Source organism: Zonotrichia albicollis, chromosome 6 (assembly GCF_047830755.1).
Source record: "Zonotrichia albicollis isolate bZonAlb1 chromosome 6, bZonAlb1.hap1, whole genome shotgun sequence".
Taxonomy (NCBI): domain Eukaryota; kingdom Metazoa; phylum Chordata; class Aves; order Passeriformes; family Passerellidae; genus Zonotrichia; species Zonotrichia albicollis.
In genome coordinates this window covers 24447645-24460781 of record NC_133824.1, presented here as the reverse complement: position 1 = coordinate 24460781, position 13137 = coordinate 24447645, and the positions used below count along the sequence as shown (strand labels likewise).

At 39.8% G+C, this 13137-nt stretch overlaps 1 protein-coding gene across 3 annotated transcripts; it reads right to left on the bottom strand.

The window, feature by feature from the left end:
* Positions 1–402: 402 nt before the first annotated feature.
* On the bottom strand, positions 403–12315 carry ARHGAP11A (Rho GTPase activating protein 11A). 3 transcript variants are annotated; one of them, XM_074542783.1, is made up of 12 exons: positions 12002–12315; positions 9612–9682; positions 9193–9289; positions 8425–8675; positions 7792–7952; positions 7535–7681; positions 6857–6931; positions 6054–6221; positions 4783–4855; positions 4357–4465; positions 3453–3600; positions 403–3066 (listed from the first exon to the last, which is right to left on the bottom strand). In XM_074542783.1, exons 1-12 carry the CDS (start codon positions 12128–12130, stop codon positions 1487–1489), a joined length of 3009 nt encoding a protein of 1002 aa, XP_074398884.1. In that variant the 5' UTR covers positions 12131–12315; the 3' UTR covers positions 403–1486. The 3 variants fall into 3 exon arrangements, with proteins under 3 accessions (XP_074398884.1, XP_074398883.1, XP_074398885.1); XM_074542782.1 differs by having other exon boundaries at positions 4783–4918; positions 12002–12314; XM_074542784.1 differs by lacking the exon at positions 6857–6931 and having other exon boundaries at positions 4783–4918; positions 12002–12313.
* Positions 12316–13137: the final 822 nt, after the last annotated feature.

Here is a 13137-nt window from a genome sequence, read left to right as displayed (position 1 = left end):
GCACCAAGCAATCTGGTTAAGATCTTTGCATGGCTGGCTGCTTGGTATTAGATTGTACAGCAATGTAGCAAGAGTGAGGCAGGAGTTTTCCACAGATCGAGCTGACCCAATTCAACTTGCAAGTTGGTGGATAAATGGGGAAGGAGACAGGGAAAAGAACTTTTATTTTGACTAACATATCCTTTCAAGAAGTTCAGAAAGCCACTGCTGATAAGCTATGCTGCATCATGCCTTTTGCTGGTTGTGAGAAGTACCAATACGTAGCTAAGATGAACAAAAAGGACAGCCAGAACAGATTTACTTCTGGCTTCAGTATTTACAGACTTACTAATTTTGGTGTCTACAGTCTGCATATAACAGCATAATCAAACTTTCCAAGTCATTATAGAAGAACAAGCTCAGAAAAGGGAAAAAACAATGGTTTTATTAAAACCAAAAGTATCCAGTGCTTCAGCTGTAACATTTTGCCAATAAGCAATTTACACATATAAAAAGCTAATGAACAGTTTCAAGTGTTTACTCAAATAATTTTACAGCTGATGACAGACAAACAGTTTTCATTCCAAAAGATGTAAACATTTGCTTGTGCAAATCAACCTTTAACAAGCTATGGCTTCTTACATTCGTCTCTTGCAACACTTTCAGCATCTAAACTCGGCTTCTGCACCACTTAGTTAACATAATTCTACAGCTCTAAAAATAAGTTAAAACTCCCCTCTCATATTAAGATAAAACAATTTTATTATTCATAACTGAAAATACTTGGTACCTACTGCAGACCACAACACTGGATTAAGTTTTAAGACTTTTCAATTCTTGAATAAATTGCACATTTATTTTCCATGTGTTCTAATAATTCTCCAGTGTGTGTGCATGCATGGATTGCATTTTGAGATTTACCTACTAAACAAGTAATTGGCCAATTTACTCCGACCAAAAAAACCCCACATTCTGTCAAAACAAATAGAGCTCACATGAGGTCCAACTTAGTAGTATCAAGGGGTGCTCCAGTACACTTAAAATTAAAAAAAGTACATAAATTTCACTACTAATACTCAGCATCAAAACACTTCCTTTTATATGTCTGTTTAATTTGCTTTAAATATTTGAGAAATTGTTTTTGAACTTGATACTTAATCTAAATACTGCAAGAAGTTTTGGAAGATGCAGCATTTTTAGATGCTGAGATAATCAAAACCTGAGATCTAACACAAACATTTGTGTTAGATTATTTACAGATTAACAGATTATTTTTGATTTATAAATCAAATTCATTTAGTTGAACTGACTAGCATTTACAGAAGTTTCAGTAAATGAAGAAAACCTCAACATGAAACAAGTTGCTATTTGTACATCTTCACAACTCATTCATTTAAAACAAATGAAATATTACAAATAAAAAGAACTAGGAAAATAACATACAGATTTAGATTTTTCCAAAGGTTAACCAAGTTACAAAGAATCCATTTAGCCATCACACTTGATCTTATAAGTCTACTGGCTTTGCAGTTGGTAGCAGTTTTACATCAGATATTGGATTCTTTGGAGAGCCTCTGTAACGAACTCTCTCTTTTCCTGAAGCACTTCTTGCAATCACAGATTTTCCCGGGCCAGCACCTGGAACACTTATATTTGCATTAACTTGCAAAGTGGATTTAACCATTTCATGATTGGTTAGATCTTCTAGAACAGACTTTGATGGATGAACAGTTGCTTTTTGTTCATGGATTCCAACAGTTCTGAGAGAAGCATCAGCCTTGTCTGATGGATTTAATGGCTTGTAACATGATTTAGATGCTAAGTCTAGCTGCTTACAAGCTACAGAAACTTGGCCACGTGTGCTTTCACTCCTGCGAGGCAAAAGTATGGAATTCTTTGAGGGCTTTTCTGTGCAGGGGAATAAGGCAGAATCATAGCTCAAAGATTTAACGAGTGGTGAACCAACACCATTTGATTTAACCGTGTGAGAGCTTACAGATTGTCTGTTAGCCTCCAAAAGGGAATTAATTCTTCTTACAGACTGTCTAACTGGAGTACGTTGAAACTTCAGGGGCGGATTTGTTTTGCTTGCAGAACTTGTATCATGTAATGAAAGCTGGTTGAACCACTGTATGTGGTCAGAAACCTTCCCATGGTCAGAAACAGTTGATGTTTTAGTTAAAACTTTACCCGAATTTTCAGCTTTCAAGTATTGGTTGCTCATTTCATTTTGTGATTTAGGCAACTGTGAAGTAGGCAGCTGTCCTGCCAAAGAAGGTTTAGCAGTACTGTCTTCCAAATTACAGCACTTCACCATACAGTTTTCAGCTGTTTCTGAGTGAATTAATTCTATTTCCTCTTTTCTTCCAGAGAAATCTGATTTGTGTAAGTCATCTTTTGTTGAACTGTTCTCAACAGTAAACTTATCTTCCTTGGCTAGTACTTGAGGCATAGGAAGTTCTTTTACTTTATCTGGTTTCGGGACCTGAAGTTCAACCTCAGTAGAAGTTTTGAAGTTTCTTTTCTCCAAAATGTCAATTTCCTCTTTTTTTAATTGATGTTTATCAGCAGCAGAAGATGGATTAAATGGGTGCAACAGCTCTCTGGATTTTACATTTGCTAGATTTTCAGAAATTTCTTCCACTAACAATTCTGCAGAACTGAGCCCTGAGGGACATGGGCTTTCATTTAATATTTCACTTGCTACAACTGAGAGGGATGATTTCTTATCACCTATCAAATTGTGAAGAATACTCCCAGATGCAGAGAAGGCTTGCTTAACTTTCAGTAATGTTTCTGTAGTTGAATTACTTTCATCTTCACACAGCACAAGTTCCAGGTTGTTGTCTTCTTTGCTTACAGTTGCAGATTTGAATTCATCTGGAATAACTGGTGGCTTTCCAAATATCAAAACAGATTCTGAAGAGCTGGCTCCCATTTCAGAGTGTCCAGGCAGAATTTGCTCATTCTTGCTGATCTCCTGAGAATCCGTAAGAGCAGGACTGTTCCATGACATTCGGTGAACTACTTTATTGTGACATTTTGGAGTTAGCAAGTTTTCTTCTGACTTGCTTGCATTCCTTGAACCTTAAAATATATACCACAGCATTTAGGAATAATTTATTGTGATTTTAATAACTATAGACAAAATTCTTACTGAAAAATAATTATCAAAGCAGCATTGAATTTAAAGATGTTATTATGCCCTTAAACTTCAGAAATGTAAATAAAGGTTATAATAAGTGAAATAGTGCATCTCCTCTTGTTTAACTAAGAGAGGTACTAAGATACATTAGAAACACAGCTTGTTCTAAATCAATTATTTTTCCCAAGAAGCCATTAACATATAAGTCACTTCTGACTTAGCTAGAAGCATACTTTTAATCCAATTGCTTTTATACTTTTATCCATAAAGTTGCTTTTGCAAAGTAAAAATAGTTTTCCCCATCTAATATATTTGGTTAGGCAATCACCTTTCTTAGGGAATTTTTCATTGACATACGGGCTGAAGAGTATGTCTCTTCTTGCACATTCCGTTCTGCCTTCCAAACCTTGCTGACTTGCAAGACGCCTTCCAATATTTTCTGATCTATTGCCAGCTGCAGATCCTGATACAATATTCTTGAACAAACAAAAAGTGTTAATTGCTTTATATAAAACTTGTAATTTGGAATCTCATTTACAGATGAAACTTCAGGAAAGCACTACCCAAATCAGCCACAGCAGCCTTTTCTTGGCCATACTTCCCCTCTGCAGGCCCAGGAGGGGAAGAGCCTCCCTGCAGTCAGGCAGACTCAATCCCACTGTGAACAGTGACTGAGCAGTGCCAGATCAGACACTCAGAACTCTGAGACACACTGATCACAAGTGTGGTGGGTTGATCCCAACAAGCAGGCAAGCTCCCATCCATCCACTTGCTCATTTTCCCCACTCCCCAACAGGATAAGGGAGAGAATTGGAAAGATGAAAAGGGACACACAAACACCACAGACATAAAAACCCAAACCCACACAGGATGCAAAGGTCATCACTTACAACAGTCAGGCCAGTTCTCAGTAAGCCTCTGAGCAGTGGCTACTTTCCACAAATTATCCCCATCCCATTTTTACTGGTGAGCTTAACATTACATGGCAAGGAATTGCTCCTAGGTCAATTCAGGGCAGCTGTTCCCTCCCTCAGTGTCTTGCCCCGTGCCAGCCAAACACAGTACAAGCTGATCTGTTACTGCTACACAAATAAACCTCAAGCTTCTTCTCAAGCAGGATCAATTAACACTGGGATCCCTCCTTTACTAAATACATCCTTCCTGCTCCTGAAAAGCAATGCCCCAAACTGTGAATTAAAATCTACAGTCTAATGAGAGGACTGGGGACTTACCACTTCTCTGTTGCTTTTCCCCAAACCAAATTTCAAGCGCAAAGACCTACGAACCATTTCTTTTCGGCTTATTTTTGGAGAAAAACAACCAGTCTTTCCTGATTCAACCCTGAAGGGACACAAGGGAAGAAGGGACAAACTCTTTAGGAGGACAAAGAAAACACCCTAACATTTATTCACAGTTATTTCCTTCTGTTTTACTTACTTTATTGCCTTCTTGCCCACCTTTCTTTAATAGGCACAGAAAGCTACAATACCAGATCTTATTTTATTTTGAGCTCAATTTCAACATCAGAAGGTCTGGTGGTTATAAGACTATTATAAAAATTTACCAAACCCAATATTTTTAGGGACAGATGGAGGTCATTATTCAAGGGGTATAGACACACCTTTCCAATTTATCTTTAGGTTTTGAGAGTTAATTACCTGTATAGCTTTTTGCTCGCAAGTCTTTTACTTCTTCTATTCCCTGTACTGGACACATGATTTTCACCCATGGCTGAAGGAGATAGTGAGGCTTGTGATGAATCAAGACACACACAAGGACTTGCTTCAAACTGAACTACAGGGACAAAATTGTATTTATATGAACTTAAAATAGTCACATTTTTTTCAGATAAAGACTTACAAGTTAACAATAAAGAACAGGTTTTTAAACAGGACAATTTTTTTGCTTATTTTGTAGAGTGCTGCCTTGAAATTACTTTGTTTAATTTTAAGGCGGAAATCAAAGCTGTTGCTTGTAGCATCCATAAAAGTGGCTGGAATGCAATTAATTGCAGGCTACAGATATCACTACCTCAAATAAGTCTCCACAATATTATCATCAGATCAGTTCCTCAAATTTAAGAGCTCAGAAAGAAAAATTAGACTTAGCCTCATTATTATTTGAAGTGTGCATTATTATTTGAATTGCTATCTTATAAAACATCATTGCTTTTGTTTGCTTATCCATAGAAACATGGAGAACATGAAATGATTTAATAAAAAAAGCACTAAGCTTTATAACACTTATTGGATGGGGCGGGGGGTGGGAATCAAGCAAAACAGCCAATCTAGAAATATCCTTTCACTCTAACTTCAGATGGCAGAACATTAAAGAATGAAATAAAATAAAACAGGATTCTCAGAACAGCTTGATTGTTGGAAGCACTCTAGTAGAATAAAGTGGTACTAAAGCATTGTCAAACCAAAGTAAAATTTTCTCCAGAGTTTTGAGATGTTAGCATCTAGAGGAAAAACAAGAGGTGATAGGACACAAGAAAGAAGCTTTATAAAAGCAACAATTACATTTCTCATAGAGCTAGGATCAGCTATTTACACATTTAGGAGACAAAAGGCTACAACTTCCAAAAGGTTGGAAGCATAGGCAGTCTTCATGGATTTGTGCACCAAGAAAAAAAAGCATAACCTGAGTGATGATAGAGAGTAAAAAAGGTAAAAGGACATCAGGATTGCAAGTATGAGAGATTAACAGAACAAAAAAACAAGCAAGAAAATTTGGCTTTTGCTCAGTCCATGTAACATGAGTTACCAATGAACATAAACATACACTGTTTACCAAGATGGGGAAGTAGTGCAAGGAACACTTTAGCAACGAGCATCAAAGACTGTCTAACAAGAACAAATGGCTCCACTCAAATTAAGAGCCACCAACATTCACTAAAAGCAGCAAAGAAAAAGTAACAGCACTGTACCTGATGCTGGTGTTGAGCTGCTGTTAAATATGCTACTTGGTAAAAACTCAAATGCAAAATTGTGCTTAAAAGAGCGTCTCTTCTTGCTGGACAAGCCCTGAGAGCAATCGGTTGGAAGTTTCCTCTTGGTACTTGGAGTAAGAACCACCGGAGTCACTGATGAAAGGACTGAAATCAAGAAAATCAAATTTGCAATAATAGCTTAAAAGCTGGAGAGTTTAGTAAATGGTTGTTTTGGGTTTTTAACTCTGAAAAAAGCTTAGCCAAAGTGCATGCATTTTGAACATGCAAAGCAATCAGTATAGCTTAGGGTTGGATTTTTTTATTTTGTTGGGTTTTTTGCAAGTTTAGAGTAACAGATAGCAAAATCCAAACCCACAGATCAATAAAACAATATAGGCATTAGGAGGAAGTAAATGTATAGTCATCTGCCGAAAGCTTTAGAGACAGTAAGTGTGAAAGAATTTTAGTCCTGGCAGATTCATTCCAGGGATGATTAAATGCTGCACTACTGCACTGAGGCCATAGTGGTTTATTAGCTAGAAAGCACAATTTTGGTTGGGTAATCCCCACAGAGCTAAACCACACAGCCCACTACTGCAGTGATTGTAGCTGCTCCAAGAATTACAGTAAATGCAGTATCCTCAATAAATATGTAACTATATTCCATTTTAAACAATTTAAACTTAATCACTAGCCTTCAACTGAGTTCTAATTCTTTAGTTAAAATATTACTGAATATAGTTAACAAATCCAGAAGATACTGCATGGGCTTTACTCAGTACAAATACACCAGTACCTACCGCTGCTGTCTTGTTGAGGTGTAGTGGAGGGGGTTCTGTTAGATTTAAATTTATTCAATGCTCCACTAACAATATCTGAAATGCAAGACACACCGAGCAATCAAATTTAAATGTGAAGCCTGTCTTGCTCTATTTTCAACTCACACTTAACTCATATTTTTTTTTCAGGGAGAAAGAAAGTAAATCAGTTTAAATGTTGTTTAATGTACAGAATATCATAACCCAGATCTTCCCACCAACATAGTTTTTATTGCTTTCACAATAGCTGAAAAATCTATTTTCCTTAAAATAAACATTATTTTAAAAAACCAAACAAAAAACCCAACAAACAAACAGAGCAGAGAAGTACAACACACATTAAAGTACCATTTCAAAATTAGCAACAACAAACCAACCCTATAGCCTTCTGCAACAGGATCTGAAGTTGACTCAACAAAAAGCCAAAACATTAATTTGGCTATACAAATCCAAAATAGCTTCTTTAGTAGACAACAGAAGAAAACTCTGAGTAAATATACAATAATGTGATTACTGAAGTCTTATATACATTTTTCAAATCAAACCCAACCAGTTTTAAAGACATCTGTTCTGCTTGTGGAAGAAGCAAGTGCTTAGGGTCAGACTACCTGAAGTCTAAATTCTGGTTTTGGCTTTAAAAGTTCCACAAAACATACCTACCCCCAACACTTCGGTGCCTCCTCCTCTTACATTCACTGGGAGATTCATTTTCACTGTCCTCGTGGCCCCACAGTGAGGGAGTAGATTGAAAGACATCAACACCCAACATGGAAGGAATCTTTTCCAAGATAAATTCTGGTACTTGTCCTGGAATAGTTAAGAGATATTTTTTTTTAATGATTCTTTAAAGTAGAAAAGAAAAGCTGCACACACAGGGTGGTGCACTGAGACAGGCTGATAAGCATTTATCACCTTACCGATTTCCGCCGCGTGGTCAATAAGTGTTTCCACAACAGCAACTTGCAAGCGAATTTTTTTCTCTGTACTACTGGATATCTTTTCATTTTCATTCAAGTGCAAGAGGTTGGGAGCAAAAATCACTGCCAGATTACTGCTATCCATTCTGTTTTCATTGGATCTTAACAAGAAAAGGTTTTTTAAATTCAAATTATTAGATAATATAAACAGCAGAGAAAGAAAAGACCAAATAAGACAAATGCAGTTAAAAAAATAAAAACGGACTCATTCACTGGAGTGCTTATACAACAAGATTAATGTACAGATTTATGCATTCCAAGCCAGATAATTGAGCAACTATGTTTACTGAAATCAAGAAGTTCTAGATCCCTCTCAATTTTCGGGAATGCAAGGTATCAAATTATGGTAATTCTGCTGAACAAAGTTTGAATAAAGTCAAGTCTCCAGTTAATTAAGTTTTCATAAAGAAAACCTTGGATTTATGAAATAAAAGACTATGACTGAATTAAGTAAATATCTGCACATATCAAAGTTTAAAATGGCAAACCACTCACAAAGTTACAGCACTTGCCTGGACAGAGAAGCAGTTAAGGGAATTCAGAGCTGTTTACAAGCACAGCCTTTACACTGACCTTAAGGACACAGCTCTCAGAAAGTTGAAAAAGTATCTCAAAGCTGCAATTGTTCTGTCAGCCATCAAACAGGACAGCAACACGGTTGCAGTCTTCTTCTCATTTCCAAGCTGCTGAGCTTTGCATAGGCCTTCCTGCAGGTGAGGTGGAAGGATGGGTTCTGGCAGCTCTCTAAAGAACTGTTTGAGAAGCCCTGCAACATCACATGGCAGTGCAGCCGAGAGGCAGTTTTCACCTTGATCCAGTTTGCTCTGAAATTTTACACAAGAAACACGATTTAAAGTCTTCAGCACATTGTCAGATTTCTAAATTTGGGCAGTAATGCCCTAGCCCTTGTCACAACAGACAGCCATACCTTCCCCACTGTTAGTTTCAGCCTTCTCATGTTTTACTAAACTACATTATTGACGATGAGACACAGGCAAGGTTGTCAGACCATATGTATTAATTTAGAGGCTTCCCATCCTCCCTCCACCAGGAGAACACTGCTAAACAAGTATCCTCATAGCATCCAGTGTGCACAAATTCTAATGTGTTTGTTTGGTCTCAAACTATTCTCATCACCTGGAAGGCAAGATATTTAAAAGGCAAAAAAAGGTGAAGCCTGCCAGCTTCTGGACTAGATCTCCTATCATTTCTAAAGCAGGCAATGTTACCTTCTACTTCCAGTATCAGAACTTGAATATGACTGAAAAGAGTCCAAAAATTAGAACATGGCCAAGTGAAAATGCAGCTTATTAAGAAAAAAAGAGCAGCTTTAGAGAATACCTTTAAAGCTTTTAAGCGAACAAGAGATCCAGACTTTCTGAAGAGTCCCTCAGTATGAACATACTCTTCCAAATATTCACACGTATCAACGAGAAAGCTGAGAAAAGAACAGTAAGAGTTCTGTGCTCAGAATAAAGCCTGGGGTTTTTCCACAAAAACTATTTAATCATTTTTTGTTAAACTTAGATTATAGAATAACTTCCCCAAATTACAAGAGTATAAAGAAATACATCTGAATAAGAGCTCTGAATTCCCTGTCTAACTTCTGCATCCCTCCTTTTCCACATGGAATCATTCTTACAACCCCCAGAAGGTCCAGCAGGCATGGAACAAATATTACATTCTTTCTTCTGACAAAGGTTCAATACCACAAAGAAAGCAAAATAAGCACAAAATCTAAAAATACATTGTTATTTTACCTTGGAATATAACCATACTCCGGCACAAGTGATTGTGGCAACGCATGAAAAGATATTCCAAAGATTTTACCCTGAAATACAAAATCCAAATATTGTCATTCAAAAGTTGAAATAATTATCAACCACATGTTGCCAAGAAGCACACATTCCACAAGTAGACATAAGGGTAGTTAAGACAAAAAACAAAGTCTTTCAGATAAGACAGATAAGAGGTATTGTCTGGAAAAGCACTGTCATCTCCAGAGATCTAGTGGCAGGTAACACCCTAGATGATTGTGAAAGAGTAGAAAGCATTTCTGCAGCATGTTCTACACTTCTTATTTTACAATAAGTTAGTTTTCTTATAAGATTCACAAATCAATAAGGATATTAACCAGATTGCTTGGGAATCTCACCTTAGTTTTTCAAATTGACTATATCCTATTTTTCTTAAAAATCAAGACAAAACAATTAAAATAACTTTTGTTAAAATAAATTTTTCCTCATCTCAGACACTCAAGATTGCTCTTTTAGGAAGGATTCAATGCAACAGAACCATCTAGACAACTGTTCAGTACCTCGTATTTAGTACTTGTTCTTAAAATTCTGCTCTCTACTGCCTTACAGCAAGACATTAGAGTATGTTACATATTAGAAAATGAGTAAAGCTCATCAGTCATTACTACTGATGTTCACCCACAGCACCAACAACTTCTACATCCTAGAACTTCTACTTTATTTGCTTTTGTTTACAGAACATGCAAGGCAGTCCCTCTCCCAGCCAGAAGAGGACGGGGATTATGCCCAACTTGTTCTTAGAGCTGAATGCAAACTGTTAGTCATTCATAGCTGAAACTCAACTGCTGCCCATGTCAGGAAAAGTTAATCAGTAACTAACCCATGGGACCCAATCTAATCTGTCCTACAGAAAACAAACATAACAGAGTCAGGAAAGAGAAGCAACACATCTGTCATTGTGTTCCAGGCTGCTACCAAAGCTACAAAAACAAAATTAATTCCAAAGAACATTTTTTCTGTATGCACAAGATTACATACTAGAAAATTCCAGTGATTTGGAATTCAGCATTTAGAATTCCTAACTGACATGCTCACTTCACTAGGTTTTGTTTGAAGTATCAGAAGTTGTGATTTAATTGCTTCTTAATAAATAAGAAAGCCAATAAAATTATGTCTGTTCCCTTGTAACAGAAATAAGATATTCCTTGGCAAAACAAATGTTGTTCTGTAGCTTTTCCTACCCTTCTCAGTAGTTAACTATGCATTTTCTTCCTTGCATACAATTTAAGCACTACAGACAACAACAAGGACAACTTTTATCAAGACATACATATATTGCTCACAGTTCCTATTATCTTCCCTTCAAATGGAAAAGAGTCTATAACCATGTTTGATACTGACAAGGGGAAGAAAACTAATTCCAACTTTACCCTTGCTTTCTCCCTTTCCAAACAACCCACCTCAAGCAAGTCTTCCCAACTTCTTTAGTTTATATTGACCAAGGATTACTGCAGCATTGTGTATTGTCTTCTCAGCCTTACAGAAAGCTCAGTCTGAGGATGTTCAGCTCTGTGCCTTGTCAGTTGCACAGTGATCTTGTTTAGGACTTGACCATGGTCCACATTTTATAAATTAATGAGTTTACTAGAAGATCCATATTCTCTAATGGAACTCAGTGCTGGCATCCATTATAATACGTCAGTTTTAAATAACAGTCATGAGACAGCACACCCTTCCTTCATCCAATTCAAACCTGATGTTTAAGGTCACGGGAGAGATTTCATTCCTGGAACACTGGCAAAGCAAGGCAAGACCTGTCTGTGCCAAATTACTTAGTCATGCTTTATACTAAGAAACGATGCAAATAAAGCCCTTCAAAAAATCCAAAAATCTAAGAAATCAAGTAGAAGACACACAGCTTTCAGAAACAACACCGCAGCTATATTTCAAGAAATAACACAATTACTAAGATTTGAATTCCGTGCTGAGTGACATCAGTCACAGTGAAGCACAAAAAGCTCTCGCACGGATCAGAGGCGACCGTGGGTGTTTCAGCGGCCAGCCAGCCCGCGGACAAAAGAGGAACACATCGCCTTTGCCATCTGGCTGCCGAACTGCCGGGGGCGGGGGCAGCCCCGCACGGAGCCGCTGCCTTCCCGAGCCATAACACGGCTCTGTATGGCCCCCGGAGAACACTGCAGGAAAGGGGGAAAGCTCTTTTCCCATTGCGGGAGGCGAAGCCCTTTGGGGGCTGGCAGAAGCCGCTGCATTACGGGAACGGCACTGCTGCAGGAAGCAGCGCTCCCGGGACAGGAGGAGCCCCTGCACCCGTGGGAGCTCCGGCTCTGCCCGGCCGGGGGAGCGGAGCCCCGGAGCTTCCCCGCCCCGCTCACCTCCGCCGCTGCAGCTTCCGGCGCCTTGGCCTTCGCCAGGCAGCTCCCGCTCTTCACCTTGATCCCGTACGAAGCCCTGAGCTCCTCCAGCACCGCCAGCCGCACCAGCCTCCGCCTCTGCTCCGCCATCCCTGCGCCCCCCGCCCTGTCTCTCCCCAGCCCAGCCCCTCAGACCCCGGCGGGCGCCATGGCGGCTGCGCTCACCGCCCGGCTCAAACCCAGCGCGCGGCCCCGCCCGCGCCTCTCATTGGGCCGCTCGCCGTTCGAAATCAGGCCCCCGCCGCCCAACGGCCACGCAGGGCTGCCCGCCGCGCCTGCCTCCGTGCGCCGCGTCGGAGCCTGCGCAGCCAAGGCTCCGCGCGCCGCTCGCCGGCGATCGCGATGGATGCCTAAGGGCCAGGAGGGGCGGGGCAGTGGGAACGCTCTCAGCCTTCCGTCCCCACATCTGCCTCAGCCCTCCGTCCCTACATCTGCCTCAGCCCTCCATCCCCACAGTGGCTTCAGCCCTCCATCCCCACATCTGCCTCAGCCCTCCGACCTCACATCTGCTTCATCCCACACACGTGCTCGCCCCTTGCCCCCACAAGTGTCCGGCGGTGCCGAGTTTGGGGATGGTTCAGTTGGTTGGTCACTTGGAAAGAAGTGTCTCTTTCTCCAAAAATAAGCTTCAAAAACAGCTGCCCACCGCAGTTTGGGGGATAAACCGTAAAGGAAAGGCTGGAAAGCTTATTCTTGGTGCGGTGTTTTTTTCTGACTACACAGAAAGACTGCATTTGGACTTCCACCGCACCTGATGGCCAGGGAAAGTCAGGTGTCAGCACAGAGAGAATCTCGAGGCTCTTCCCATCTGCTCCCGTCATTGTCTTTGCTTTCCCCTGCATTACGTGGGCTCTGTGCAGGTCTGCCCGAGGTGATCCATTACTTCCATCATTTTCTGCTGACAAAGCCACACTCCACACTTTAAGTGACGCTTGAACCACTAGCACCAAGTTTGGCTTGTATTTTCTACGTTTGGGTTCCCTTGCCCGTTCCGTACAGTGAACTCAGACACCTCCTGCAGCAGAGTCATTCTGGGCTTTGCACCCTGCTATTATAGGAAGAACTGCTTCCTTTTTTCTTTGGTGTTTTTTTGGATT